Source organism: Thunnus thynnus, chromosome 10 (assembly GCF_963924715.1).
Source record: "Thunnus thynnus chromosome 10, fThuThy2.1, whole genome shotgun sequence".
Classification (NCBI taxonomy): Eukaryota; Metazoa; Chordata; class Actinopteri; order Scombriformes; family Scombridae; genus Thunnus; species Thunnus thynnus.
Window position 1 is genome coordinate 9,365,175 of NC_089526.1, and position 27,147 is coordinate 9,392,321.

The following is a 27,147-nucleotide window of genomic DNA, read 5'->3' on the forward strand; positions in this document are numbered from 1 at the left end:
GGGAGAGCAGTGGAGAAGGCAAATGCTGAAGGAGAGAAGAGGACTTACTGCCTCCTCTCTGGTTCGCCTCTGTGCTCCATCCTCACTGGCTTCAAATCAGCTGATAAGGTAAGAGCTCTGCTGCTCTCTGATTTACAATTTCTATTCATTACTTTCCTATTGAGAGAATCTTGAACCTGCTGCTGGTTTTTGCTCCACTCATAACTGTTTTTACCTGTTCTCTTCTGGTTTTAAATTCCTCGCTTTGAGAGAATTTCCTTGCAATAGAATGGCAGTGACGGGAATATTGTGATCGTAGTTGGCAACACTAAGATATATTTACAGAACGGTATTATAGATGTGGAGTTTATAGGTATCGGCTCCTGAAAAATAAGTTTTATTATTATAGTCACAGCTGTGAATGATAATTTGTTTTGTTCGATAATGTTTTATGTATTCACGTGAGTGTGTATTGAAAGACTGGACTCAACAAATGCATAATTTTGACCAACAAGACAAGACAAAACCTAGTATATAGCTGGACTGTCTGTAAAATGCTAGAGGGCTTTTAATGTATACAGGAAGTAGTGACATGTAGCATCACCTGGCCGTGGAAGCTGATGAAATTATGGCTGACCAATGGTGTAACTTCATCACTCAGTCGACCAGTGAAGTTAACTTCATCATGTGACTCACTCAGTCAGGGACAGACATTTGCATTTATAGGGCTGGTCCCTGTGATTTAGCCAAAAAAGAGACATACATTAGGTTTCATACCATTCTTGCCGTGACAAATTATGGTGATTACCTGATTATGATGTTCAGCATCATTTTTCATTTTTCGCAAGTACTGCTCTCATCGCTTTAGTTGTCTGTGGTGTCTGACATATCCATTCATTTATTTTTGGTCATAAGACAGTAACATTACTGTAAAACACAGAACAAACAGGGATAAATCAGAGATAATCTTGCATTTGGCTGTATAATCTCAGTATCTGCAACAGCAAAAGATATAGAAAATCTGACAAAATTGTCTTATGTATTACTGTGAGTTCTAATGAGGCCTGCAATCACAAAAAGTGAACTGAATATCAAACATACTCCTAATCCAAACCACACAATGACAGTTGGAGTGCAATATGGGAATTTAAGACAAGTAGGACAAATTTGAGTTTAGTAACACCTTCGAGAATAAGATCCCATGTAACACAGGGATAGTGGCATGTCAGAGCTGTGGATATAAAGTCCTAAATTGGGTCAGCAATCTCTCACTGACATATGTATTTGAAATGTTAACCCAATACTTTGGAGATACAGCCCCAAACAGTTTTCTCAATCATCTCAAGCCTCTGATGATGCACTTAGTGCCAAATTTGAAATTCATTAAACAGTAAGAAATATGAAACCATTTATATTCTAATGGGAAAGAAATAAATAACTTTTGTTGGATTTCAATGTCCCACATAAAGTCCCTCTCAGTGGGACTTTGAAAAGGTCCCAAGTTAAATATTTGAATGTTGACTGTGGAATTTAACTTGGGTTCAACTTTGAAGTCTGTTTTTTCTCTTATTTTCAATCAAATAATAATAATAAATAAAAAAACTTGGGTGGTAAATTGTCCTTTAAACAACATAGGCTTGATGCTGCTAGCAATTGATTTCCATCTATTTCTGCATGTCTGACAGAATGGAACAAGTCTTGATCTAGAAATTTTTGTCATGAAAACTTAGTGTAATAAGTAAACACTTTCTACCTTGAACAATGAAATCAGAAACTTACAAATGGGAGCCATCCACTGCTTCTGTCCAGTCAAGTGGACAGAAGCACAATGGATCTATTCTCAGTGTGTTGTTCTATCACCCGTCTCTGTCCAGCACAATCCCAACAACTCCCTCACCCACCCACACACCCACCCTCACACCCTTTCTCCCTACACCACCCTCCATATCTACACCGTAATACTGTAAAAGCATGTTTGTGTGTGTGTGTTATGTGGATGCTAGTGTGTGTCACTCTCAGTACAGCACCAAACTGTTGCCAACTGCTGCAAAAGTAAAGAGACATGTTTTGGAATTTGAAGGTTGGATAGTATCACTGTTTCACCCTATGTGCCAAAAAGTGGGTAAAATGTTAAGTATACATATATGTATTTTCTACTTTTATTTCAGGTGCTTTGTGTTTGAAAACGTGTTTGAATGTAGAAATATGCAAGAGCAAACTGTCCCATGAAAAAAAACATGTATCTCCAACTCATAAACTAACTTGTTTTAAGCTGCTTACATTACGTTTTTGACATAATCCATTGTAATTTTGAAGGGTGTTATCAAAAGTAAGAGTTTCTCAGTCCATAAAGCAGTATTTTTGCCTTAAGATTGTCTGAAAACATAAAAATCACCATTGTACACTTGGTTCTTCACCACATGGTTTTCACTGGATGGCGACAAAATCAAACTTTCTAAAGACTATAAAACAAGTATTCAAATCTTAACACAAAATGGGCAATTTGTCAATGACCCATATGAGCTATTCCTGATTTGGTGTTAAAGTTTGGTTAAGTTTGGGCAACTAAAACTGTTTGGTTAAAGTTTGGAAAAGATTGTGGCTTTGGTTAAAAACTAAAGTCTGTAGCCATGTTAGCAGCGCTGTGAGGCTTTACTTAGACACAGTGGTGCTTTGAGCTAACTGCTAAAATCAGCACACAAACATGCTCACTATGACAATACAAACATGCTGATGTTAAGTGGGTATAATGTTAATAATATAATTTTCACCATCTTAGTTTTGCATGTTAGCATTCTAACATTTGCCAATTAGCATAGCACAAAACATACAGCTGAGGCTAATGGGAATTTCATTAGTTTTGCAGGTGCTTGGTCGTGAACCAACGTATTGGACAACTTAGATTTTTTGGCCTGATCATGGCGCTAGAGGAAATGTTAAGTGATCAACAAACTTCTTACAATTCATCCTGTTGGGAACATGAATATCTGAACCAAATTTCATGGCAATCCATCCAATAGTTGCGGAGACACGCTTAAAACCACAAATATCAACTTCATGGTGTGAAAAGAAAAGTGAGGGGATCACCAGAGTCAGTAGGCTTCATCGTCTGGGAGCCATGAATGTCAGTGTCAGAATTTTGCACCAATCCATTTAGTAGATGTCGAGATATTTCACAGTGAAAACTTTGATCTGCTGGTGGCGTTATATGAAAAGTCAAGGGATCAGCAAAGTTATGGGAATTCATCTTCTGGGGACCATGAATCTCTGTACAGACTGACTGTCAGACTGAAATTGCCATCTGGCAAAAACTAAACAAATATGTCCTGCTTGAACACTGAATAATGTTGTGGTGATAATGTAATTGTTATTACTGTCTATTAATGTTATCAAAAGCCATCATTTAAATGTTTGAGGTGCTTGGTAATTGATCAGTAAATTAAGGTGTTTTGTGCTGTAAACACTGATGTTTTTTTTTTAATAGATTTAGTAACAGCAGTTTGGGGTTGGGGCAGTATACGGGGAGCCAAAGTCCCCTCTTCATATGGGACCCATAATTCCTAGCTGCAGAACAGCTTCCATCACAGCAGCTCACAAACTCAAGGTGGCTATTCAAACTGGCTAAAGTCCACAACAATTGCAACTGAGAAAGAAAGGTTGAACAAGAGACAGAGACAAATGAGCAAGGGCAGAGAAAAGGGGATTGTTGTGATTAAAAGACAATTATCTGTGCACATCGACTTCCCAGTGTTGTGCGGTGTCAGGCTCGAGCTGAGCTGTTCTCTCCCAGAAGGCCTCGGGAGACAATGGCTACTGTGTCAGGAGGAGGGAGGGGGTGTGTTAACAAGTCTTGGGGTTTCATGACACGGTCACAGCACCATGCAACTGTGTGAGCACCCCTAATGCCACATTTAGGCTTAATGATGTTTATAAGAAGGATGAGTTGGCAGGCTGATAAGTCAGCTGGTATCAGTTTACGGGCATTTTCCCCAATTTCATGTACCATGGCCCAAAGACTACCAAACAACAACGTGTAAAATTTTTAAGTGGGCCTTTTAAAACAGGCTTTTTGTGAACCTCAGTATAATAGAAAAATAATGTTGTCTCGATTAGCCAGTTAATTCGTTAAATTAGTTAATTCGATTACCTTCAGATTGTCTGTGGCTTGTTGAATATGTGATCTGAGCTGATGATGACAAGAGCTGATGTTTGATCACAATGCAAAGTGGTGCCATGATAGCGGTTGGAAAAAAATCAATGTGGTAAAAGCAGCTTCAGAGTGACCTCAGTTCACTGTGTAGTTCATTCAAAGGACATTAGGGAGGAGTCTGTAGTGTCTTCAATCACAGAGGCTGATGTTCCTCATACTGTACACAACTCTTCTTTGCTGGCTAGTCTTGCTGGCTAGTGGTAAAGTAGTCCAGTAATATTTGTGCAAAGGTAAAACATATTAATGTAAAACAAATATTTTAGGAAAAGCAGATCTGTTCTTACAACTACTTTTGAATGAATCAGAACAGAGACAATGACAGTTTTCTATTCTAAAACAAAACACACTCATGCTTAACGAAAACTTATGTGATTAATCACTGAAGAAGCACAGGTGTCTGCATTCTGAGAAATGGCTGCATTTTATAATCAAACAGCTTTTGCTGGCTAATAACAGAACAGGTATCCAATTGTGATATCATTATCAAGGTTACATTAACACTAATGCCATCTAGCTACGAGTTTCCAACTTGTAAGTACTGCTCATGTCAGCATCTAAGTTGTAATTACAACTTGGAAACTCCATCGTGTCCGAATTGGTCCTTAATAATAAAGAGACGTCAGAAAACCAAACAAATATGGAAACCTCATGTCAGAGAAAAATCCATCAATTTTATTATTAAACCCAAATTTAATGGATATTGTGTTGTACTGTCAATGCACAGTGTTTTTAATCTTCACATGACCAACTGTAATCATGCAACCGTCTTCAGTTGACGTGACAACTCATGGGAATCTTTCCCGTCTCTGCCATCTGTCCCATATGACATAAAGAGTCAGTGATGCTCTTCTTGTAGGTGACTCTTATATCTGGTATCTTGAATCTTCTGAGATTCAGTCTGAAAGTCTCAGTATTGAGGTGTGGCGTTGTGACATTGATCCTATCTGCCATTTGGTGTTGAAGCTGACGTGTGACTGTGTGTAAAGAACTGTATTAGTAGACATTAGTATTAGAGTTTAGTCATCTTTTAGCCCATTTAATCCAAATCATGTTTACTTTACTGTGCATTACTGTCACCATTCATTCATAGCAAAGTATTCAAGATGCTTTTACTTCCTTACAGTCTTCCACTTATTTCTATTTGGTGTGAAAATCAACTTTCAAGGACTTATAAAACTTGCTTATATGATAATCCAGCCATGTTTGCTTTTTCCTAGTCAAATTTAGATTGTTTTTATGAGATGTAGTCCAGGTTTTTCATATCAAACTACACTTTTTACTGCATTACTCCATGGAAATAATGTGACTTTGCTAACAATAAAGGCAGACAAGATGATTTATCTTTCTCCTCTAACTTGAAGGTTATGCAAGTTGTTTTTTTGTTGTTATTGAAATGATTGGAAAGCGGTGGCTGCCTGGAAGGTAAGAAAACACATCTAAAAATTGAAATGACTACAACATGCTCTGAAAAGCTATGTGAAAAGTCAGTGGGCTAAAACAAGTTAAACCACTGTTATGGTCTTTAGATTTTGCAGCCTCTGAGGCGTAGCTTTGGGTTTTTTAGTCTCAAAACAGTGACAGATTTGACTAGAAGACAGACAGAGGCATTTATCCCCCTTACTCCTTCCCTTCATCTCCCTCCCCTCATCATCCTCATCACCCCCTCCCAAACTCACTTCCTGCCTTCTGTTACACTGACCTCTAAAACAAAATGGAAAAAAAAAAAAGTGGATGTGCACTCCATCAATCCAAAATGATAAAATATGCTCAGTTCCATCCAGCGTAAAACAACCAGCCGTGTTGGATAGTAAGGCCTTGGAGCTCAAAGCCTCACCCATATTTGTCGGGGCGAGGGGGAACAGTGTGGCCCTTTGTGGCCCCGTGTGTATTTATGAATGGCTGAGCCTCGGGGCAAAGCCTCAGAACAATGCTGCTACACTGAAGGACTGATTTTCATATGGGAGGGGTGTTGGTGATGGTGATGATGGTGGCGGTGGGGAGGGCAGTTTATTCCCCACCGTTGGGGCTTGGTACAGAGAGTGGCGAGAGGTCTTGTTGGCGACGGACTGGCGTGACGCTTTGCATGTGAGTGTCAGAAGGAAGGCTGCTGGCACTGCTCATACAGGAGCTGCTGAACGCTTGGAGGCTGGCCACGGTTACCTACACAGGTGAGGAGCAGCAATTTCTCCTGAATAATTATGTTTTATGCCCTTGGGGGCTCTTGGATTTGCAGTCCTAAGATGGAGGGAAGCAATAGGATGTTAATTTATGCAGATAGTGGAGGACAAATATACAAAAGCCAATCTAATCAGAAACCAATAATGATATCTCATAACTTCTAATCATTTTCTATGTATTCCCTACACAACTGAGCAACAACAGTGAGGTGTTTATAATGCTTTTGTATTTATTCATATCCTTAAGGGATAGATTATATTGCTGGAATGACTAGTTCTCTACCTCTACCTCTCTCTCTGTCTATCTGGATTTCTTGTTAATTTTGTTATTTTTGTCCTTTAAGGTTAAAACACCTACAGTCAGTGTTAGCGTGCGCTTATTTTGCGTGTTTGAGTGTTCATGGATGAGGTGGTGAGTGAGTAAAAAGATGAGTTGGATGAGTCAAGTTAGACAGAGTTAGGTAATGAATAAGTATGTGTGTGTGTGTGTGCCTTAATGAATGCGTGCATGAGTGAACGCGTGTCTGGTGATGTGTGAGCGTGTACACATGAGTGATTGAGTGTGTTTTCTCTGTGCATGTGTGTGTGTGTGTTGCTCGGTGTTAGTGGGGGCTGCTAAAAGCCTAGCCAATTATTACTGGACAGATTTCGCTGCCTGTCCCATTAGCGCTGAGCTGTTCCTATAATTGCCAGAGTGTATTACCACATCCAAACAGACATCTGATGCCAGGTAGAAGAGCCTCAGATTACACAGCAAACCAAAACAGTTTCAAGTAATTTAACAGTGGTCTGCATTATTCAACAGAGTGAAAGATATGTTTTCTTTAATGACCCTGTCGGAAACCACATTGTTTCTCAGCTTCTGAAACTGGAAGTTTATGAAGAAAAAGGTGGAAACATGCATGTTTTCTCATGTTTTTTGCAGATTTCTTTTTCTTTTTTTTTTTTTTACAGAAAAAATACATTTTCCCTAATAATCAAAGTGATGGTGAGACAGTTTTTAATTCTTACTTTTAGACTAACTGCTGAAGTTTGAACAAGATCACAGTGGAAAAACAGTAGAATCCCCTCAGATTTGGCTAAATCACATCAGTGGTTTCACATTTGAGTTTCAGATTTTGACCTTTAATTACAATTTCCCCTTTGATGAATGTATTTTGTAAGAATCAATCAGGTATGTGTAATCAGATCAGACTTTCAAGATTTGGGACTTTTTTTTAAAAGAAAAAAGTTCTGCTCTTAAATCAGTTTGTGAAATGTATCGCTAGATAAATCTCAACTTAGATCATCCTTTCAAGAGTGACAATGCCTCCCATCAGACCAAACAGATTTTTTTTCAGTGCCGTGACTAGTGCAGATTGAATGTATTCTCACTGTCTCGATTTAGGACAACAAGTCAAGTGGAGGGCTTAAGGGAGCATTGGGACAGGGCCACACTTTATTCATCTGTGTGCCTGAACAGGTGACAGCTCTGTTTGTCGCCCTCTTTTGTTCAGAGCGGAAGGGAGAGCGCTCTAATGAGAGAGGAGGCCTGTGGCTCACCATCTGCCTACTGGGCTGGGGATTGCCAGAGTGACTGGGTTTGCCAGGTAGAAAAGATGGAAATAAGCTATTGGTGCGCCTTGTCTGTTGTTATGTTGGTGATATGCCAAGTGAGGCTTACTCAATTGCTATGCTCACTGTATGTGCTCTGAAAAGATATTTTAAAATACGATCTCTAGAGGTCTTTCCTGGAAATGAAAAGAAAAAGCATGCTAATCTTAAATTCAAACCAAACTGAAAAATACAGATTGTCAGATAAATGTTTAAAGTGTAAATGCACACTGTAGTACAAACTGGTGCAGGCAGGAAATAGTGGCATGAAAATACCAAGAAAAACACTCTTGACATCTTGAAGTCATTTTTGTGGTTTCTCACCATCTCGTTTCCTGAAGGACTTCACAGCAGCAAACACATATATGCATATAGATAAGAAAAGTACCCTAAATCACTAAAGTACAACATACAGTATGAGCATCTGCTTTACTTTATCTACTTTATACAATAAGAAGACGAATAATTATTAGGAACTTTTTTACAGAGTATGAAGACAAATAAAAATGGACTTTGCACCTTACATACACTTCAAAGTATCTCCTGTAACAGGCAAGCAGCTATGGTTTTATTTTATTTTTATTACCTCAAAGTCCAGTCTGAATCTTTTATTTATGCCAGAACTCTCTGCAGTACCTTGGACAGACTGTATGACTGGATATTGGCATAACTCAGTGTTTATGTTTGTATCTGTGTGAATGTGTGTGTGTGTGTGTGTGTGGTGCGCTGGGCTCATCGCAGCTCAGCATGGCATGTGTGGGAGGGGGAGCAGTCATGTTTTAAGACCATCTGCTCCTCTGAGTATTTTAGTGGGGGCCTTAGCTTGTGGTGGACCAAATGCGCGTCACAAGCAAACAGCAAAGCGCAAGCTGTGAGCGGGCCTGTTCCGGAAAAATTCCTCCAGTTTCTCCTTTGTACAATGGGCAGTGTTCTGCATACAAGGTCTTCATTCTTTTTGCCCCTCAGAGAGCCCGGTGAAGCTCTTGTACACGGGCCGCAGATGATATTCACAATGAAAATGTTCTTCTTGGCACAGTCGACTGTATGAGCCTTTTGGTTTTGTGTGAGCAATTTCAATAATATAATATGACTCATAAAAGGTGTCATGGCCCAATTTAGCAGAATTGATTGTTCAGATAGCAACCGTATCCCTGAAGCGTGATGTGGAATAAGTGATTATGCTGAAGTTTGATTACCTTAGATATTAGCAGATGAGGTTCTGCACAAGGCAGCAAAAAGATCAGACAAAGATAAACATGCACTGATGTACTTTCAGATTACATATCTTCACTTCTACACTGAGCTGTTGGCTTATCATACTTTTTCAACATGCTTTTTATTGTTCTTTCTTTAATTTTCTTATGTTTTCTCTCTGTAAAGTCCCTTTTTCTTCTTTCTTTGTCATAAAAGCCCACAGAAACAAACATAATTTTGCTTAATTAGACATTCATTCAGTCTGCTCTCCCACATTTAATGTACACATTCTGTATATGCAATGACTGCAGTCCCAGCAGGACAATGGAGCAGGCTGAGCTTACAAACAGCACAGAGGGGATGAAGAGGAAGGTCACATAGCTGTACACCCCACACTGAGGAGTGTGTTGGCATGCCTTATGCTGACATGTGTGTAGGGGGGTTATGGCATGCTGCGTATTCGTTTGTACGGGTCTCCAGAACGTCAATGCAGTATTCATTCTCTTCAGCTCTTCTCCAGACTTGCATGTGTTTACGGAGGGATTCCCTTGAGGTTATCCATGGCTCGCCCGATGCCATCACTTGGCCAGTGGCCTAACGGCTTTTGGATACAGTGAGTCACCCTACATGTAACAATGAGGGTTGAAAAAAAGTTGTTCATAGGAAAGACAAACTGCCTTTGTTGTGTTTATATGTAAACTAGGTGGACGTCTGAGTGGATCCATGCTTGTGCTCCCCGCCTACAAACATTCCTCAGCAGGGAAGATATTTGATCTGCATACGGCAGTAAAGATTAATAATCATACCCTGAAGCCTTTTTCATCTCTGAAATTCAAATTTAACAAGAAATGGCACCAGATACAAACACTTTCTTGAATATTAATTGTGTGATTTAGACTCTTTTAGGTGGTGATTTAAAACAAATTAACCTTTCTAAAAGTCAAAATGTGTATCAAAGTCACATAAATCCTTACTTTACATAACCATATTCATATCACAAGTTCCATGTTCCTCCTACTCTCCACATGTTACTCTAATGCAGCCTTACTCAAAGTGATATTGAGTCATCATTCCTGTACCACGCAGCTTTTGCCCTTGTATGTTGGGCACGAGTAGCCTGAAACAGTTCAACTAATGTCAGTATTTTGCTTTGACCTTAGAGGGAAGTATGATCTGGGCCAAGAGTTCAAAGCATCACCACACATGGGCCAGCTCAGGGAAATGGTGGAACAGAGGAAAGGAATGCTGAGTGGGCCAAAGAACGGCTCCAGAAATGCCTGAACGCATATTCAAAACTGCCCACGACACATGTAAACCAGGACTCGTACAGACTCCCTCTCTTCCCCTTCCCCTTGTCTCCTTCTCACATCTCTCTTTATCTCCCTTTTCTGTCTTCTCCCATAGAATCTGACATCTAGGATTCAGAGCGAGGCGACCAGCTCAGGGAGAACAACAACAACGGGAAGACGGGACTGAGAGGGAGCAGGAGCCTGGTGCTGAGGCTGGTATGAGGCAAGTGGTTTGTGTGCGTGCCGTGTGCGTGTGTGTGTGTGTATGTAAGTGTGCACACGTATGCTCTGTGCTCTGTGCCAGCCGTTTGTCTGCCCCCATCAATGAGGCCGTTGTTGTTGAGGTCGGTGGTGGTGTCAGTGGCCCTGCCTGGCTGCTCGGCTCTATTCTCTCCTGCTATTGCTGATGCACAGCCTCCCTGCCTGGACACACTCGCCCAGCTCTTGGCCTTTTGTTACAGTGCAGATGGTGGAGCTTGACGCAACATTGGAGAAAAGTTAGGATTGTCACGGCCAACAGTGCAGCATTATGGGCCAAGACATCTCGAAATGTGACCCATTTCAGTCTGAGATGTCAAAGAAGAAATGGGAAAGTAGAAGACAGCCAAGTAAATTTCCTTTACGTGTTACATGATGAGCAGCATGACAAATCCATGGCTTCAAGCGAAGTCGAATCCACTGAATTTTTCACTACTCTTTATCAACAAGGCTAATATTGGTCATGAATTCTCCGGGGGATGTTGGGATGTGTTAATCACGAAGCTCAAAAGCACAATCCACTCTTAGGCCTGCCATCTGCACACACCGGCTGCTGCAACATGAGGCTAAATCCTTTGCTTCTACTTCTGCATGTATTAATTTTACATCCATTGCACAAGTAACAGTCATCATGGTAATAGTACACATTTTATTAGCAGTTTAACAATTATAAATTTCTTTGAGAAGATGAAATTGATGAAGTAAAAGCCAGTTTGTATGTTATATATGTAAGTATAAACAAAACACTCAAAAATAATGGATAAAAAACAGAGTAAATGGATGAATTACAGTATTTTGAGGTGTTGTTTCTGGTTTTGTTTCCTGCATCAGACAGAGTGGAGAGATGATGCGAGTTTGCTTTGTTGTTAGTCAGATGTTGAATCCACATCACAGCAAAAGTCATGTCAAAACATCTAAGCATGTGGAAGTAAAAACCACAAATACCACAAATTTACACTGTAAAGTTACAGTGTGAGCAGTAAATGAATGATTAAAAGTAATAATGAAACATCAGTTTGTGTGAGGGATGATGAGAGCTAACAAGAGGGATGATGAGAGCTAACATACTGTATTTACAGTGTATCTATCTTCTGATTTGAGTCTGACAACAGTTTGGTACTTCATCACACTTATGAAAACTGCACTTTTATGTAAAAACTGATTAATTGTACAGTAAACTGTGAAAGGTCTTTATTTTAAAATATATTGTGATGATGGGTACTTTCATTCAATTCAAGGAAAATACTTTTCTCAGTTTACATATAAAGGTTAGGGTTTTTCTTCTTAGTTCATCGTAAATGAAGTCTGTGATTCAAAGATCAAATTGATTTTAAGACAAAAAAGTTTGAGAAATAGTGAAACTTACCTTCCTTGTGCAACAGTGGTGAAACTGAACCCACATTTACACTCAATCGCCCTTAACTTCAGTATCACATGTGCCTGTGAGACAAACAGAGATATCATAGATTAGTCATTTCAACAGTCATTTTGACATCAAAGTATTATTGAACATAGACATTTATGGTTACTGTTTAATGGCAATCGCAAGAAAAGTTGATATAACTTTAACTGACAACAGATGACATAAAAATTAAAATTGATACTCTTTCTAAAACTCAGGGTTGATATTCCAGACTACAAGCAGGGAGAGAGAAAAGAAGAGAAAAACAACAAAAACAATCGAGAAGTACAAGGAACAACAACTTTTGGATCAAAATTTAATGCTGCCAGGACACAAATGTGCCATATTTTGCTGATCTTCACACTCATTTTAATAAATGCAGTGGCATTTGTTTACATTCTGTGTCTCTTGCTGAATATTAGTCCCTCGTTACCTCCTGATTTGTTTTTAGTACACACAGATAGTATCAGTAATCTACACAAAGCTGATGACATGATGTGTGGTAACTGGGGTTTGGCATGTTGTCAGAGGTCAGCCAACAGTGAGTGTCATTCATTGGATGGGCTTACGTATGGAGACCATAATGAGTGACTCTACTGAGGGGGAGCAAACAGGTGCTGACTGACGCTGAGTTTGTGTGTTGAGTGAGGGGTCTGTGAGTGATGTCATTGCCTGATGATGCTTTTTTTTAACAGAGAAGAAGGCTGTCAAGTTGTCTGGGTGTGAGTGAACACCCTCTAGTGGAGCTGCTGGCAAGCTTTCCTGCAGAGCTTCTGTCTGTTTCTACCCATCAGTGTTTCAAGGTAAAACCACAGTCACTTCTTTGAAAGATGCATTTTTATCCAGTTACACAGTTACAACACTCCATGTGGACGAAATGGTGAATATTTTTTAAATTGCCTTGACACAAAAACAGTTTTGATTTGGTTGAACAGTTTTCAATAAAAAAAAGATTGAGAATGAAGTCAGTTTTGAATTCGTTCAGCCTCAGCCACCATCAAAATTGCATTTCTCCTGCCAGTTTAGCTAATGGGCAGACGACAGTGTTGGTGGTGCTGATGCCTCAGACGAACCAATTCATGTACACTTTTATTTGAGTTAACTTTATGATGGTTAGGTGGGATGATTTGTTTTGTATAAATGTGTACACACTGCAACAGTTTAATATGATTAAATGTATATACTCTACTGACATGTTCTGTTTTATTATTTCAGTGGTGTAGTTTCGAACTAGAACTTTTGAATGTTTTCCATTTCAATGAAGAGCTTCATGCTGTTTTACAGAATTGCAGGTTCTTCACCATCTAAAGGGACATCTTTCATTTTATTTTGTTCATTTTGAATTGCAAAATGCATCATATATGTCACTCGACTGAGTTATTCAGTATATAATGTAATGTGATCCATATGGTACAGTAACAATGTGCCATACTGTTTGGTATTGGATCAGAAAAATATTAGTAATTTAATTTACATTTCATATTCTGTTGATAATCATAGTGTTATACAATGTTATATCAGTGTTGCTTCATTTGGGGCATGAAATAAATTATTGTGCTGAGATGAATGCTGTTATAGGGAGGTCTGGATTGAGTCACAAAAAAATGAACTTCGAATTGTTTGTTGGCAATTGCAAAAGATGTTTTATATTGAAGATGAAACTGTCGTCATGTGGAAATCTGTAGTTACCCAGATGAAGGACTAAATGTTCCTCTGTGGAATAATTAATTGGACACTTGGGATTTTAAAAACCCTTTCAAGCTCAAAAATGTTTAGTTGTCAAAACCTTTTCTTCTCTTTTTTTCTTTGGTTTTCAATGGTTTGCTGAAAAAAGGGTTTTTAGTTGTTTTGTACAAGTTTTGTATAATCATTTTTAACCCCAGAGGTTTGGGTGCCATGCTTTACTCTACACTGTTAAATATCAAAAACATTTGACAATATTTGAGTATTTGTATGATACTTAGAAGTAAGTGGTGAGTCTGAGTCATATACCTGCACCAATGCTGTAAACAAGACATTTCAGATTTTTTTTCTATCTTGATGATGTTATCTGTTCCAGAGGTCTATGGTTCAGCCTTGAGCAGAGACCATGTGGTGTTTGGAGCTGCTCTTACCACTGCTGTTGATCATCAATGGTAATAAATTCCTGTAGCTCTTCCTTGTTTGATAGTAGACATGGTAGAGATATTCTTCCATTGTACCTTACACTTATCACTGTTCATGCAGTGATCTAATACCTTTGGAGAAAATAGTTGTGATCATATTTCATTCAATGTCTCCAATCTTTTCTCAGATGCCAGTTGCCAGTGGAACGTTTGGGTACCTCGGGACATCTCGGCCATGACCAATTCCTGTGTTGTCATCCCGTGCACCTTCATGTACCCATCTGGTATCAGGCCATACCGTGGCATTCATGGTATCTGGTACTTTGGCCAGCCTTACCCTCAACTCTTCCCTCCTGTAGTCTTCAAATCACGCACAGATGTCGTGCATGAGAGCTACAAGGGCCGCACCAAGCTGTTGGGTGATCTGCATCAGAGGAACTGCACTCTGCTCATCAACAACATTGGCACAGAGCACTCAGGGAGATACTACTTTCGTGCTGACCTCGGTGGGGCAAACATGTACACGTTCCCAGACTTTGCTGAGCTCAAAGTTCTGGGTAAGTCACTGATCTTAGTGGGGAAAAAATTTGGTTCCTTTATAGTTTTAGTCGCCTCCTATACTTTGTTATTTCTGTCATTTTTTAAAATATTTTATTGATTGTTGTTTATCTTTATTTCAGTTTTGATCCAGTAATGTTTTTCTCTTTCTGTTCTTAGAACAACCCAACATTGATGTCCCAGAGGAAATTGTCAGTGATGAGAGCCTGGAGCTGACATGTTATGCTCCTGACAACTGCCCTGACATGACTCCAGAAATCCAGTGGATGTACACTGACTACCTGCCGGACCCTGAGTTCAGCTCTGACTACCTGGAGGAAAGCAACACAGCGGTACTCTCCAGCACCCTGACCTTTACACCCAGACCAATGCACAACGGGCAGCTCCTGGGCTGCAGGGTGTACTACCCAAACACCACACTGGTCTACGAGAGGCTCATTTCTCTAGACATCAAGTGTAAGTAAAAAAGCCCCTCAATAAGTAATCAGTGAAGCTTTTCCACCTCTCTCTGTAGCTCCAAAAGGACAGTGTTGTATCGGATAAGGTTGTTTCTGACATGCCATAGGGGAGTCCCAGAAATAGCAATAAATTCATATCAAGGAAACTTAAACAAATCCTCTTTGGTGGTTGAGTTTTGTGTAGAACCACTGTTTGAGTTCCAAAAAAGGCATTACATGTACAGTACCAGTCATAAGTTTAGACACATTTTCTCATTCAAGAGAATAGGAATGGTTATTGACACAATGCTTTAGTGGTTAACAACTAATTTCTGGATTTACACGAGACTAAGCGCCAACAGCCATGCTATCAGCTCTGTGAGGCTGTACTCATGCACTGTGGTGATAAATGGTAACATCAGCATGCTAACATGCTCACATTGACAATGTTAACATGCTATATGTATAGACGTATTAATGATGCAGGTATAATGTTACCATGTTCATCATCTCATATCATAAACCAAAGTTTTGAACAAACTTAAAGGGAAACTTTGGTATTTTCAACCTTGACCCTATTTTCCCATCTTTTTGTGTCTAAGTGACAAATGGGGACAACAATTTTTGAAATCGGTCCAGTATTTATTGACTGTTATTGTGTCTAACCAAGTCTCGCTCAAGGAGAATTCTCGTTCTGAAACCTTGTGAGAGTTGAGTTGTTACATGAAGACAACGGTAGGAAGATGAGTGAGAGTTGGAGAGAGGAGTGCCAGGAGGAGTTAGTTGTGTTGGAGTACAGACAGTGTAGCTTAGTGTTATCTAAAAGATTTTGTCATGGCTGAATATTTAGCTGATTTTGACATCAACTCTTGCAAGATATCCGAATGAGACTTCTCCTTGACCAAAACAGAGTGGATAAAGCGAAAGATAAAGAAAAATGTTTTATTTCTTTGTAAGGATCCTTTCCATAATGTTGTCAGACACTTATAACAACAATCTGAGCCTGTCAGTGGCAAAAACAAGCACTTTTAGTGAATGTACACTGACGGGGCGCAATTGCTCTGTCAGATTACATTGTGGCCTGTTTCACGGTTCCCAGCTGGAGCGCTCTCTTATTACTGGACCAATTTCAAAAATTGTTGTCCTCATTAGTCACTTTGACACAAAAAGATGGGGAAATAGGGTCCAGGTTGAAAAACACTGAAGTTTCCCTTTAAGGGATCACCAAAGTTGTTAAAATTTATCCTAAGGGGCACATGAATGTCTGTACCAAATTTAATGATAATCCGTCCAATAGTTGTTGAGACATTTCATTAAAAAAAAAAAAAATGTCAACCTCATGGTGGTGCTTGAGGAAAAGTCATTATCCAAGTCAATAGGCTTCATTATTTGTTGGCCATGAGCGTCTGTATAAAGTTTCATGCCAATCCAACCAATATTTATTGAGATATGTCAGTCTGGACCAAAGTGGATGAATGACTGATGGACCGACTGACATTGGCATCCATAGAAACATGTCACTAGTATGGTAAAAAAAAAAAAAAAAAAAAGCTAAAAAATCAATGCATAAGAAAAAAATTGCATTTGTGTTTGGATATTACCCCATGTAACAATCTGCTCATGTGAAAAAGATGATTTTCAGGTTTAATTTAAGGGTCTAGTTCCAAATTAACATTGTAACAATTGTGGCCCTTTTTCCTGCTGCGCTGTTATGACTACATATTAATATGACTAGAATTCCCAGTGTTCATCCAATATACACACAGCAAATGAAGACTGAAAATTGGCATTGTAACCTCACAGTAATCATTTAATTTTAAATCCAGTGTGCAGTGCAGAGCCAGTTATTCAGTCCTGAGACACTGAATTCTTATTTTTCCTCCCAGATGCTCCACGCTCAGTGTGGGTGAACGTCTCCTCAGAGGTGATGGAGGGCAGCTCTGTGACGCTGCACTGCGAGGTGGACAGTAACCCTCCTCCCAGGATCTCCTGGATGTTCGGAGACCAGGAACTGCTGTGGGACACGGCATCCAACGTCTCCCTATCCCTGGATGATGTGACGCCTGCACAAGAGGGAGTCTACACCTGTGTCGGGGACAACGGCTATGGCGTCATGAACACTTCACTCTACCTGGCTGTCAAGTGTAAGTCTCTGAGACAGCATCTGTGCTATACTGTGCTGCTGTGCTGTGCTGCTTTCATACTATGTACTAATTCTTTAGTTGGTTTTGAATGTGTACTGTCTCCACTCTGGAAAAGAGTCAGTAATCATACTAAAATGCTTGATTTGAGTGTGCTGTTAAGTGACACAGTCTCCCACAATGCACAAGGGAATGGTGGCACTTGAGAGGTGAGACAGCTCCAGAAAGAAAAAAGTATATATCTTAAAACAAAAAACATTTTACTTTCTCTTTGTGGGGTTTAATTGGCAAGGGCACTGTAAAGTCATAGCTTGACATCCAACGGCAAACATATTGTATACATTTTTGTTAGTATAATAGGGTAAAGTATGATAATTTCTTGAATACTTATTGCAAAAACAGTATACTAAGATTGCTATATAATACATACTATGGCTGCAACCAACAATTATTCTTTGTTTTTTGATTAATCTGTTGATTATTTTCTCAATTAATCACTTAGTTGTTTTGGTCCATAAAATATCAGAAAATAGTGAAAAATGTTGAAAGAACAGTTCGCAACCCAAATATATTAAGTTTATTATCATTAAGGACCAAAGAAACCAGCAAATATTCATATTTGAGAAGCTGGAATTGGAGAATTTTTCTTCAAAAACTACTCAAAACGATGGAATAAGAACACAGCAAGTTTCACTGCATTTGTATTTGGGTATTTATATAATAATTTAAAATTTGGATAGTGCAATTAGTTTATAGAGTTCTATCATCACAAACAATAAAGGTGCGCTGAAAATCTTTTGACTATCAAATACTCCCTGTAGGCTTACAATGTGGCTCTGAAATGTATACAGCTTTCTTCTTGGCAGATAATGGCAGCTGTTGTTAGCTTGGATGCACAACAACTACGATGTATTTCAACAGTGACTCAGAATCACAGCAAACAAACAAAAAGGCCTTAAAACATCCATAGAAACTTCTCAAATCACTCCTGGAGCCCCTTCTCTGTTCTGTTAATACTTACTATTATTGCTTCACCAATAAATCAATATGCTCCTACTACTTCTGACAGAGCTTTGGAGCTATAAGGAGGCGATGGCAGGACAATAAAGAAGTGTATCAAGCAATATTGTGGAGAAACCAGAGCTGTGCCCAAAATCCATACAACATTCTTATAGTAAAATAAATCAATGTTCATTTTTTGTTTTATACAAACAGCAAGTGACAGAAGACACAATCAAATGGTGACCTTGGAGTGCCACTGCCAATTAAACTTCACAAAGAGAAAGAAAAATTGCTTTCCAATTCCTTTTCTTTGTGCATTGCATTGTGGAATGACAGTAACAATCAAAAGCATATTCAAACATCAGTGGATTTAGTATGCATACTGATTCTTTGTGTACACTTTATTTTGTCACTTTTCTAGTGTGAACACACTGCTGATAATTAGTTTGTAGTATGGCTTTTGAGGGTTCTGACTTTCCTCTTGAACAGTAAAAAATGTGAGTAGGCTGGATGAAGTGAATGCAACACAGAGGTGTCTGTTTTGAGAGCCAAAAATCTCTGTCAAAAGTAATCACTGAAAAATTGCATTAATCAAAACACTCTTAAATTTTATACTGAGACAGAAAATCTCACTCTGTTTATAAGTTGTTCAACTGCTCAATTTATTTTTTAAATAAGATAACATTGTGTAATGTTTTGGTCGCATGAGCAATAAAGAGGCATTTTTCAAATCTGAACAAGAAACAAAGAATCATTTTTTTCTGTTTTTTGTTGCAGACCCTCCCCGTGAGCCCATTGTAAACAACTCCATGACAGTACAAGAGGGCACTTCATTGGCTCTGCACTGCAGCACCCAGGGCAGCCCAGCCCCAACCCTCACCTGGCTGAAGGACGGGGAGCTGGTGGGAACCATCACTGCAGATGAGCTGTCAGTGCTGGAGATCGTGGAGATCACACCACAGGGAGACGGACAGTACCGCTGCCTGGCTGAGAACGAGCATGGACGAGCCAGCAGCTCCCTAAACATCACTGTTGAATGTGAGTGCTTCACTGATCTCCATCATCAGTACTGTCAAAAAGTAGGACAAAGAATAATACTGACCTGCAGGTCAAATGTCATAGCAATACCTGGATCATCTGATAGCACAACAATATCTTGAAAAACATTATTTTTGTGCATGTTCTTTGTCTGATAACAACTATCCAATATACAGTAGATTAACAAAAAATATGAAGCTGTGTGAAACTGTGTGAAAAAGCCTATGATTCACATCATCCAGTGTTGTAATTCTAGCTCTTCTCTGTGCTACCTCCTTCAATAGATGCCCCGGTCCTTTTGGAGGAGTCCAAGTGCACAGTGGTGAGGGAAGGTGTCCAGTGTGTCTGCATGGCCACAGGAAACCCTGAACCCACCATCGAGTTCTACTTGCCTGACCAGAACATCACCATCAACGAAACAGACGGCCGGTTCAACTTCTACACACACACAGACGGACACACCTCCACCGGTATGATCAAGCTGCGGGAGAAAGGCGAGCGCATCAACAACGGTGGCCCAGCTGTTAATGTCCACTGCAGCATCTACAACATGTACGGAAGAGAGAGTGTACTTCTGGAGCTACAGCAGGAGAGTGAGTACGAACTAATTTACTTTTGATTTTTGTAGTGATGTTTGATAAAATCATTTCAGAATTCCCTCTCTCTGGTTCTGTCCTTGCTGTAAATTTTAAAGAATAAGGCTGATAACACACTTTATGTTTTAATTGTCAACAAATCCCATAAAAACACCAAAACCAGCAATTAATAGATCCTACTAAAAAGCCAAATATATTTTATTTCCCTCAGTATCATTCACCTCCATTGGTGTAAAAAAACAAACAAACAAACAAAAAAAAAAACTATGTTCTTTCATTACACTGAATTTGAGCAATGTAGTTTATTGTCACTCAATTCCACATACACCATAAATACCAAAAAGTCAAATATGTATGAATCCACAGTAGAACTTCATCCCTAAGAAATGCACTCTTTACTCCTGTTGAAGTAACATCTGAAAACTACAGTGCCCAGCTATTTTAGAAAATTATTAAGCATTTTAAAATAATGAAAGTATATATTATATTCAGTAGGAACTAATCGGCTTGGGGCTGAGTGCCAGTGACAGAAGAAGGCAGTCTGAGTCATTATGAGACGGACTGACACAGTTTTGGTCTTTCATGGGATTTTTTGTCAATAAGAAAAATATAGATTAATATCACCCTTATCCTTTTAAATTCTTTCATTTCTTGAAAAAAAAAGCACATGATAGATGGTGTTTTTCTGTTTTTTTTTTTTTGAAAAAGCACATCCCTCCTCCTCATCTACATCCTCTCTCTCAGATGTGTTGTCTCCCCCATTGGCTATACAAACAGCTTCTTTGCATAAATTGATGCAACCATGCTGTAATCAAGTTAACAATCCTGTAATTTTGGTAAGATACATGATGGAGTGTTTACATGGTGATTTAACTGTGAAAATGTACCACACGAATTAGGATTTTTTTCTTTTTCCTTTCCCCTATCATCTCACATGCAGCTGATCTAAAATTAAGTCACACCCTCATTAAAATTTTGCCATTTTGCCTTTATTTTCAGAAAAGTACATGATGGCAGTTATAGTTGGCACTATCGGCGGAGTGGCTGTCATAGCCTTCATTATTGCAGCAGTGAGATACGTTGGCCACAACAACAAGAAGTGAGTATGAATGGACAACTAATGGAGAGGCCAACACGAGGCAGAACTCATTTTCCTCACAAAGCATTTTCTGAAATCCAAGGAAACACTTAAGCCTAGTCATCCATTCTAAAACACATTGATGCACATTGTATAAGAGTGAATGTGGGATTGATGTGGACGTCAGAATCATTTCTCCTGAGCAATTTCAGTTTGCCACGACAAGTCCCCGTTGAAATCCTTGGAGATCCACATTGGCTGCCTTATGGAGTGGGTTAGCAAGCTGGACTAACCTTATATTTTGCAGGCACAATTCCCTGCTCTGACACTGCTTCTGTATCCTTTACCTGCTATGCTAAATAAAACCCAGGTAGCCCTCTTAACCAAGGTGCTTTATTTTAGCCCCAAGGCATATTTGGACCCCCAAAATTGCAAGCTTTCTCTGGCAAATCACCCCTGAAGTGGGTGTGAGCTCAGCAACTAAACCCATCAAATAACCACGTCACTCACAGCCACAGTTGGCCTCCAGCATAACCTTATAAGCTTGTTGTTTTAAAATGGATGCCCAGGCTTGGCGTGTCGCCCTGCGTTAGTGGCAGTCGAGACCGAGTCTGATTATGTGACTCCGTCCCCCAGAGAGAATGGCAACCCTAGGCAGGACGTGGTCCTGGAGAACCCAGCTTTGTACTACAGCGCAGTCAAGAAGGACAAACAAAATCTGAGGAAGAAAGTGGTGAGACATGTTGATGTCAATGATTATGATTATAATGGAGGACGGGTTGGATGGCCACTCTCAGATTGTTTGGGGTTATAGTGTTGTGTAATGAAAGAAGTATTAAATTATGAGACCCAATTTAACCTCTGAAAATGAGGTAATAATATAGACGTTTTGTTCCTAGAAGGAATCTCTCCCACTACCAGTCAAGTACCTCCAACCATGACCTTTCAAAACACTGTTTTCTCTTGCTTTCATCGCTTCTCTGCGTTTTTCTGTCTGTTTTTCTCTCCCCTAACTCTTGCACAGCTTAAGACAGAGCTGTTGGGCTCAAAGTTTAACTCCATTCTAGAGGAGACTACGGTAAGGTTCCTAAACAAATCCCCATTAAAAACACAAGCCTCAGTGATAGATGCATCTCCTCGCATATCAGCTTCTATGTTCTGTACACTGCCGTTTGTTTCCGAAACTGCCTTCTGCATGGCTGCCTCATTGCTAACAAACACTGCCAAACTAACAGGAAACATCTCAGTCTCCTTGTCAGTATGTCAACCAGTAACCACTAACATCTTTTCTTTATGGTGTCTGTCACGCTCTTCTGTGATCTGAGGTGCCGCCAGCACCTTGCTATTGATTCTTGCCGCTGATTGGTCTTTCTGTCTGCAGGGAGAAGACGGGGATTATCAACCTGTGGGCTCTTTGGCAGAACTGGAGAGGCAAGAGCTGAATTACGCTGCTCTGGAGTTTATCGGGGCCAGGTCCAGGGAGGGGGCCTCAGGGAGGGGGGATGACGGCAGCAACTACACGGAAATCAAAGCCAAATGAATCGCGATCCTTCCCTGATCCCTCGGCTATGCGAGACGCAGTGGCAGCCCTGTACCCTCCACATCTTCTGCCCCATAAACTGTGTAATAACTCCCCTCCTCTACTGGATTTCACCTTGCATATGATGACTCCTTGTTTCTCATTTCTTCAGATTTGTCATATATAATGCCAGTACTCCCCCCTCATGCTGCCCCTCCTCCATCGGACGCCCCTTCACATGCCACCATTTATTTGGGAAAACTGGTACTTTTTAAGTTGGAACATGACCCACTGGACAATGTAAAAGAAATTATTTGAATTTCTGGCCTCAGTTGTAGTTCATGGGCTCTAAATCATGCAGTGTTAACCAGCTACCATGTTTCTGTTTTCTCTATGTTTCTGTTGATGTTATCGTCAAATGCCAGACATCTGGGGCTTCTCAGCGCTTGCATCTTTCTCACCATTTGCTCTACATTTGTCTTGTAATTGTCACTGTATCTGCTGCCAGTCGAAGCATCAGGGCAAGGAGTAACCGCGCTTTTTGTTATCTTATCTTTATGTGTGTCTATCGGCTGAGAGTGATTTCTCTCCCCTCACTCCTTTGGTTAATTACATCCCAAGAAGATAACCAACTGAGGCGAGAGATGGAATGCATCTCAGCATCTTGGTTCCACATAATTGTATTTAATGTGTGCTGTGACTCAGTAGCCTCTCATAACAATTGAAAAAAAATGTCACCATCACTTTTGATAATAATTGAAGAGGTTTTGTAAATGTGGTATACTGCAGAACTTCAGTGTTTACCAGAAAATGTCTGGTTCTGAAGAATGTCACAGCTACTGTAATGTCCAGCATTTTCCAGTTAACTGATCCAGTTAACTGTGGTCCCAGCTCTCTGATTGATCTGGAAAACACAGACCGAAAGCACAACATACTTACGAGCGAGCGGCCAAAGTGTTATCTCTTTTTGACAATGTGTGTGTGTATGCGTGTGTGTATTCAAATCGTGCTGAAAGATCACAGGACACTGATCCCTGGGGTCTTTGAGAAGTTTCAAGCATCACTTGTGAAGTGGATGCTTTATTCTCACAGGGTTGCATCAGATGTTTGAATGACATAAAGTGATGCTGACTAGCCAGTTGGTTGTGCTATTCAAAGAAATTTGGTAAACCTGTGATGTAATATCAAAAGCTTACTAATAGTCTAACTTGATAATGATGGTGTCAATAATATATATTAATAAGATGTATATTGATAGGGAAAGGGATGCCAGTATGTACAGTAAATACCCTGCATGAGTCAATTGCCAGCAGGCACACATTTAAGCATTATCGTGCCAATGTGGCAAATGAAAAACGGTTTTGTCACACATCGTTCAACTACTCTGACTGAACACTGTCTTAATATGAGATTAGAAAACTGTACCAACCTCTAACTAGCAGTCGAATCATGAACCTCAAAGTATACAAGAAGCTACATTTACATGCAAGGAGTAACTTTGTTATTGACTTTGCTTTGGTTAATTTAAAGTATAATACCTGTTGTGTATATCTATTTATTTCCTATCAACCATTAAAAATCAAAATCGAAGCAGCAGAGGCTAAGATATCCTGACTTTAAGTTCTTAAGTAGCTCCAAAAACGCTGGGTCCTACATTTCCTAACATGCAACCAATACCATCTTTCTGTTAGAGCCTTACTGCCCAGTAAATTCCCACATTTTTCAAACATCCTCTGTTTTTAATGCAGGCTATCTTTTAAAAAATTGTAGACTACAAGCTCAGGTCTTTATAACCCTGATGACATACTCAGGGTAGTGTTCTTGGACTTGACAAAGCTCTTTCAGAGCTGCAGAGGACATTATAACACTGTTTTCACAGGCTGAGCAGTACTGTTCTTTACCTAATGCCAAACTTTTATGTCAGTAAGTCAGTGGAGTTTCACTTAAATGTATTTAAAGAAGCTACCACTGTGCTTCTTTCACTTCCACTCCACCTGTTTGACTTTGCATCACATCTTGCAGATCATATGTTTCTCTCAAAAGTGCTTAAAAATAGCTCATAGATACACTTACAACCTTAACTTATGAATATATACAGGTACTGTCATTTTAAATAAGACAACAGGTAACTATTGATTGTTATTTTTAATGGGTCAACCTGTATTTTCACTTGCATTACAAATGTAGTGAAAGGGCAAATTGATACTTATTGTTTATTGCATGTCGGATTGTTTTAACACTGTGAATCCTGATAGACTATTTTATTGTCTAAACGAATCATGCAAAACAATTACCAGGCCAGTTTTCTTCCCATGAAATTATTTCCCAAATTCTTAATAGGTTTTTAATAGCTGTGGTCTGCCTTTCCAAAATCATCTATTACAGTGTAATGAACAACTACTCAACTTGTGAACAGATTTTTTCCTCCTAAACAGACATTGTTACACAGTATGTGCTGAAATTGTTAAGTAAGTAAACTCCAGCTGGAGATGTGCAATGATCTCTTCATGAAGATTGAAATTACTTTTGATACACATGCTATGACCAAGGAATTATAAACACGTGTTATGAAATAATACCGTACTGTGGCTGTCTCATTTAAAATGACGGATTAGGTTCATCAATGCAACAGCGTGCCTCTGTGAGTTGCTTGTAATTGGTTTTGAAATCAGTAGGAGACAAAACCTGCTGAAAATCCGGCAGAGGCCTCTGACTGTGCTTTCTTGTAGACTGTAAATGTAATATGAAAACAACAAAACATTACACTATGAGGAATTCTTCATTTCAAACTGTTCACATGGACCGAAACAAATCTCTCTCTGCCAAAACCCCAGTTTGAATAAACTATGCTGATAAAGCTTGAGGTTAAGGGCACAAAAAAGGATGATGAGGATAACAGTAAATAGGATATTTTTTCTGACATCAAAATGTACCCATAATGCAGTGCTGTGTAGGTCTGAGTGTGTAAACTACATGCGGAATAAGTAAGATCTTGCTTGTGAGATGTGTGATAATGTGATACAAAATCATACATTACTTTTTCCGCAGCTGAGTGAATGCATCACTGTTCCTATTTAAGTTGCTGTGTGCATTCCATTTTTTAACCTCTTTTGCCCATTTATTAGCCACATACTTGCTGAAAAGTTCCTCTTGTCTTATCATGAGCCAACTATGTGGTAAATTTGAAACGTTTCAAACGTTAATGCTGTTTATCATTATAATAACCTGAGCAAGTCTACAAAAAGCCTTTCAATGTTATGGAGTCTACACACTCCAGGCCAAAACAGGTTAAGAATTCAGTTCTCTGTGCATGTAAACACAGCCAGTGTCAACCAGCTATTCTGACTCATATTTTATTAAGACATTGTTCTGTTGACTTGATAATGGAGGGTTTCAGATATAGTATGCTGGCTAGTATTATTAAAATTGCCTGTAAGTCAATAACCAGTTCCTGTCTTTGAAAACCACACTGAGGTGTTATTTTTTATTTAATTTTTTTGTAAACATGGGGAACAAAAAGTATAAGTATCGAATATGTCTTACCTAATCTTCTGTCACAGTGTGTTGTAAAGCAAATTTGTATGTCCTATACTTTGTGGTGATCATAATTATTATTATTATGGGGAGTTTTCTTTTCTACATATATGATTGACACAATAATTCAGATCAGGGTTTTGCAATCTCTCTGCGAATTAGCACTGTTGCTTAACAGTAGGATTTCTCCAGTGATGTATTCTGCTTGCTCTTTTATTTTACAAGTCTTTCATGCCTCAAGCAAATTCATCTGTCTTCAGTTCCATGCAAACATAAATAAAATAAAAACAACATGAAATGGGAACAGTTGATTATTGATAAATAAGAAAAAGTGATATATCTGTTTCTCATGTTATATCTGATAAAAAATTTGGGCTGCTCCTAAAATGCAGTTTTACATGGTCACACCAAAACATTAACCCTCACAAACAAAGCTTAGCAAAGTTTAGTTGAGATTTGTTGTTGTGAGAATGTTTTCTGGTACATAACATATTTCATGAGGTGCGATTATTTGTTTTGAAGCAGTGTTTTTTTTTTTTAGGTGAATACAGGTAAGGACATCAATAAAACACATACACTATAGGACTTTGTTTTTATTTTTTATTTTTTACATTTACTCATTCTCCACTACTACTTCTGACCTGCTAATTACTGTACATGACAGCTTTTACATTTTGTATGCAATATCTGTACATATAATAGACATTTAGTATTGTATGTCTGTAATCACTTACAGTACATGAAAGTATTGCCGTCTGACTGATGAAACCTTGACTTATTTTAATTCATCAGATGCAGCCTGAGGGAAGCATGTACCTAGTAGTTTAAAGTGTGAACAGTAAGTCCCTATATAAGAGAAAACTGTGATGCCATGTAAGGTCAAAATGAGGTTACTATAACTGAATAATTGCTACAATGACATTGCAGGAAACAATTCTTATATAAGATATTTCACAAAAGATACAAATAGAGGAGTGCTTTCTAAAAGTCTGCATATTAAAAACTTATAGGCATAGGATGAATATTGAGGTTGCATT

General features: G+C 39.1%; 1 protein-coding gene across 5 annotated transcripts; it reads left to right on the forward strand.

The window, feature by feature from the left end:
- On the forward strand, positions 1-26,408 carry mag (myelin associated glycoprotein). Of its 5 annotated transcripts, none has more exons than XM_067600830.1 (13): positions 1-108; positions 10,558-10,665; positions 12,798-12,905; positions 14,162-14,237; positions 14,396-14,764; positions 14,925-15,221; positions 17,089-17,346; positions 19,123-19,383; positions 19,668-19,976; positions 20,979-21,078; positions 21,694-21,790; positions 22,082-22,135; positions 22,439-26,408. In XM_067600830.1, exons 4-13 carry the CDS (start codon positions 14,192-14,194, stop codon positions 22,595-22,597), a joined length of 1,950 nt encoding a protein of 649 aa, XP_067456931.1. In that variant the 5' UTR covers positions 1-108; positions 10,558-10,665; positions 12,798-12,905; positions 14,162-14,191; the 3' UTR covers positions 22,598-26,408. The 5 variants fall into 5 exon arrangements, with proteins under 5 accessions (XP_067456931.1, XP_067456930.1, XP_067456932.1 ...); XM_067600829.1 differs by lacking the exon at positions 1-108 and adding an exon at positions 6,210-6,357; XM_067600831.1 differs by lacking the exon at positions 1-108 and adding an exon at positions 6,210-6,357 and having other exon boundaries at positions 10,558-10,658.
- The last annotated feature ends 739 nt before the right edge of the window (positions 26,409-27,147 follow it).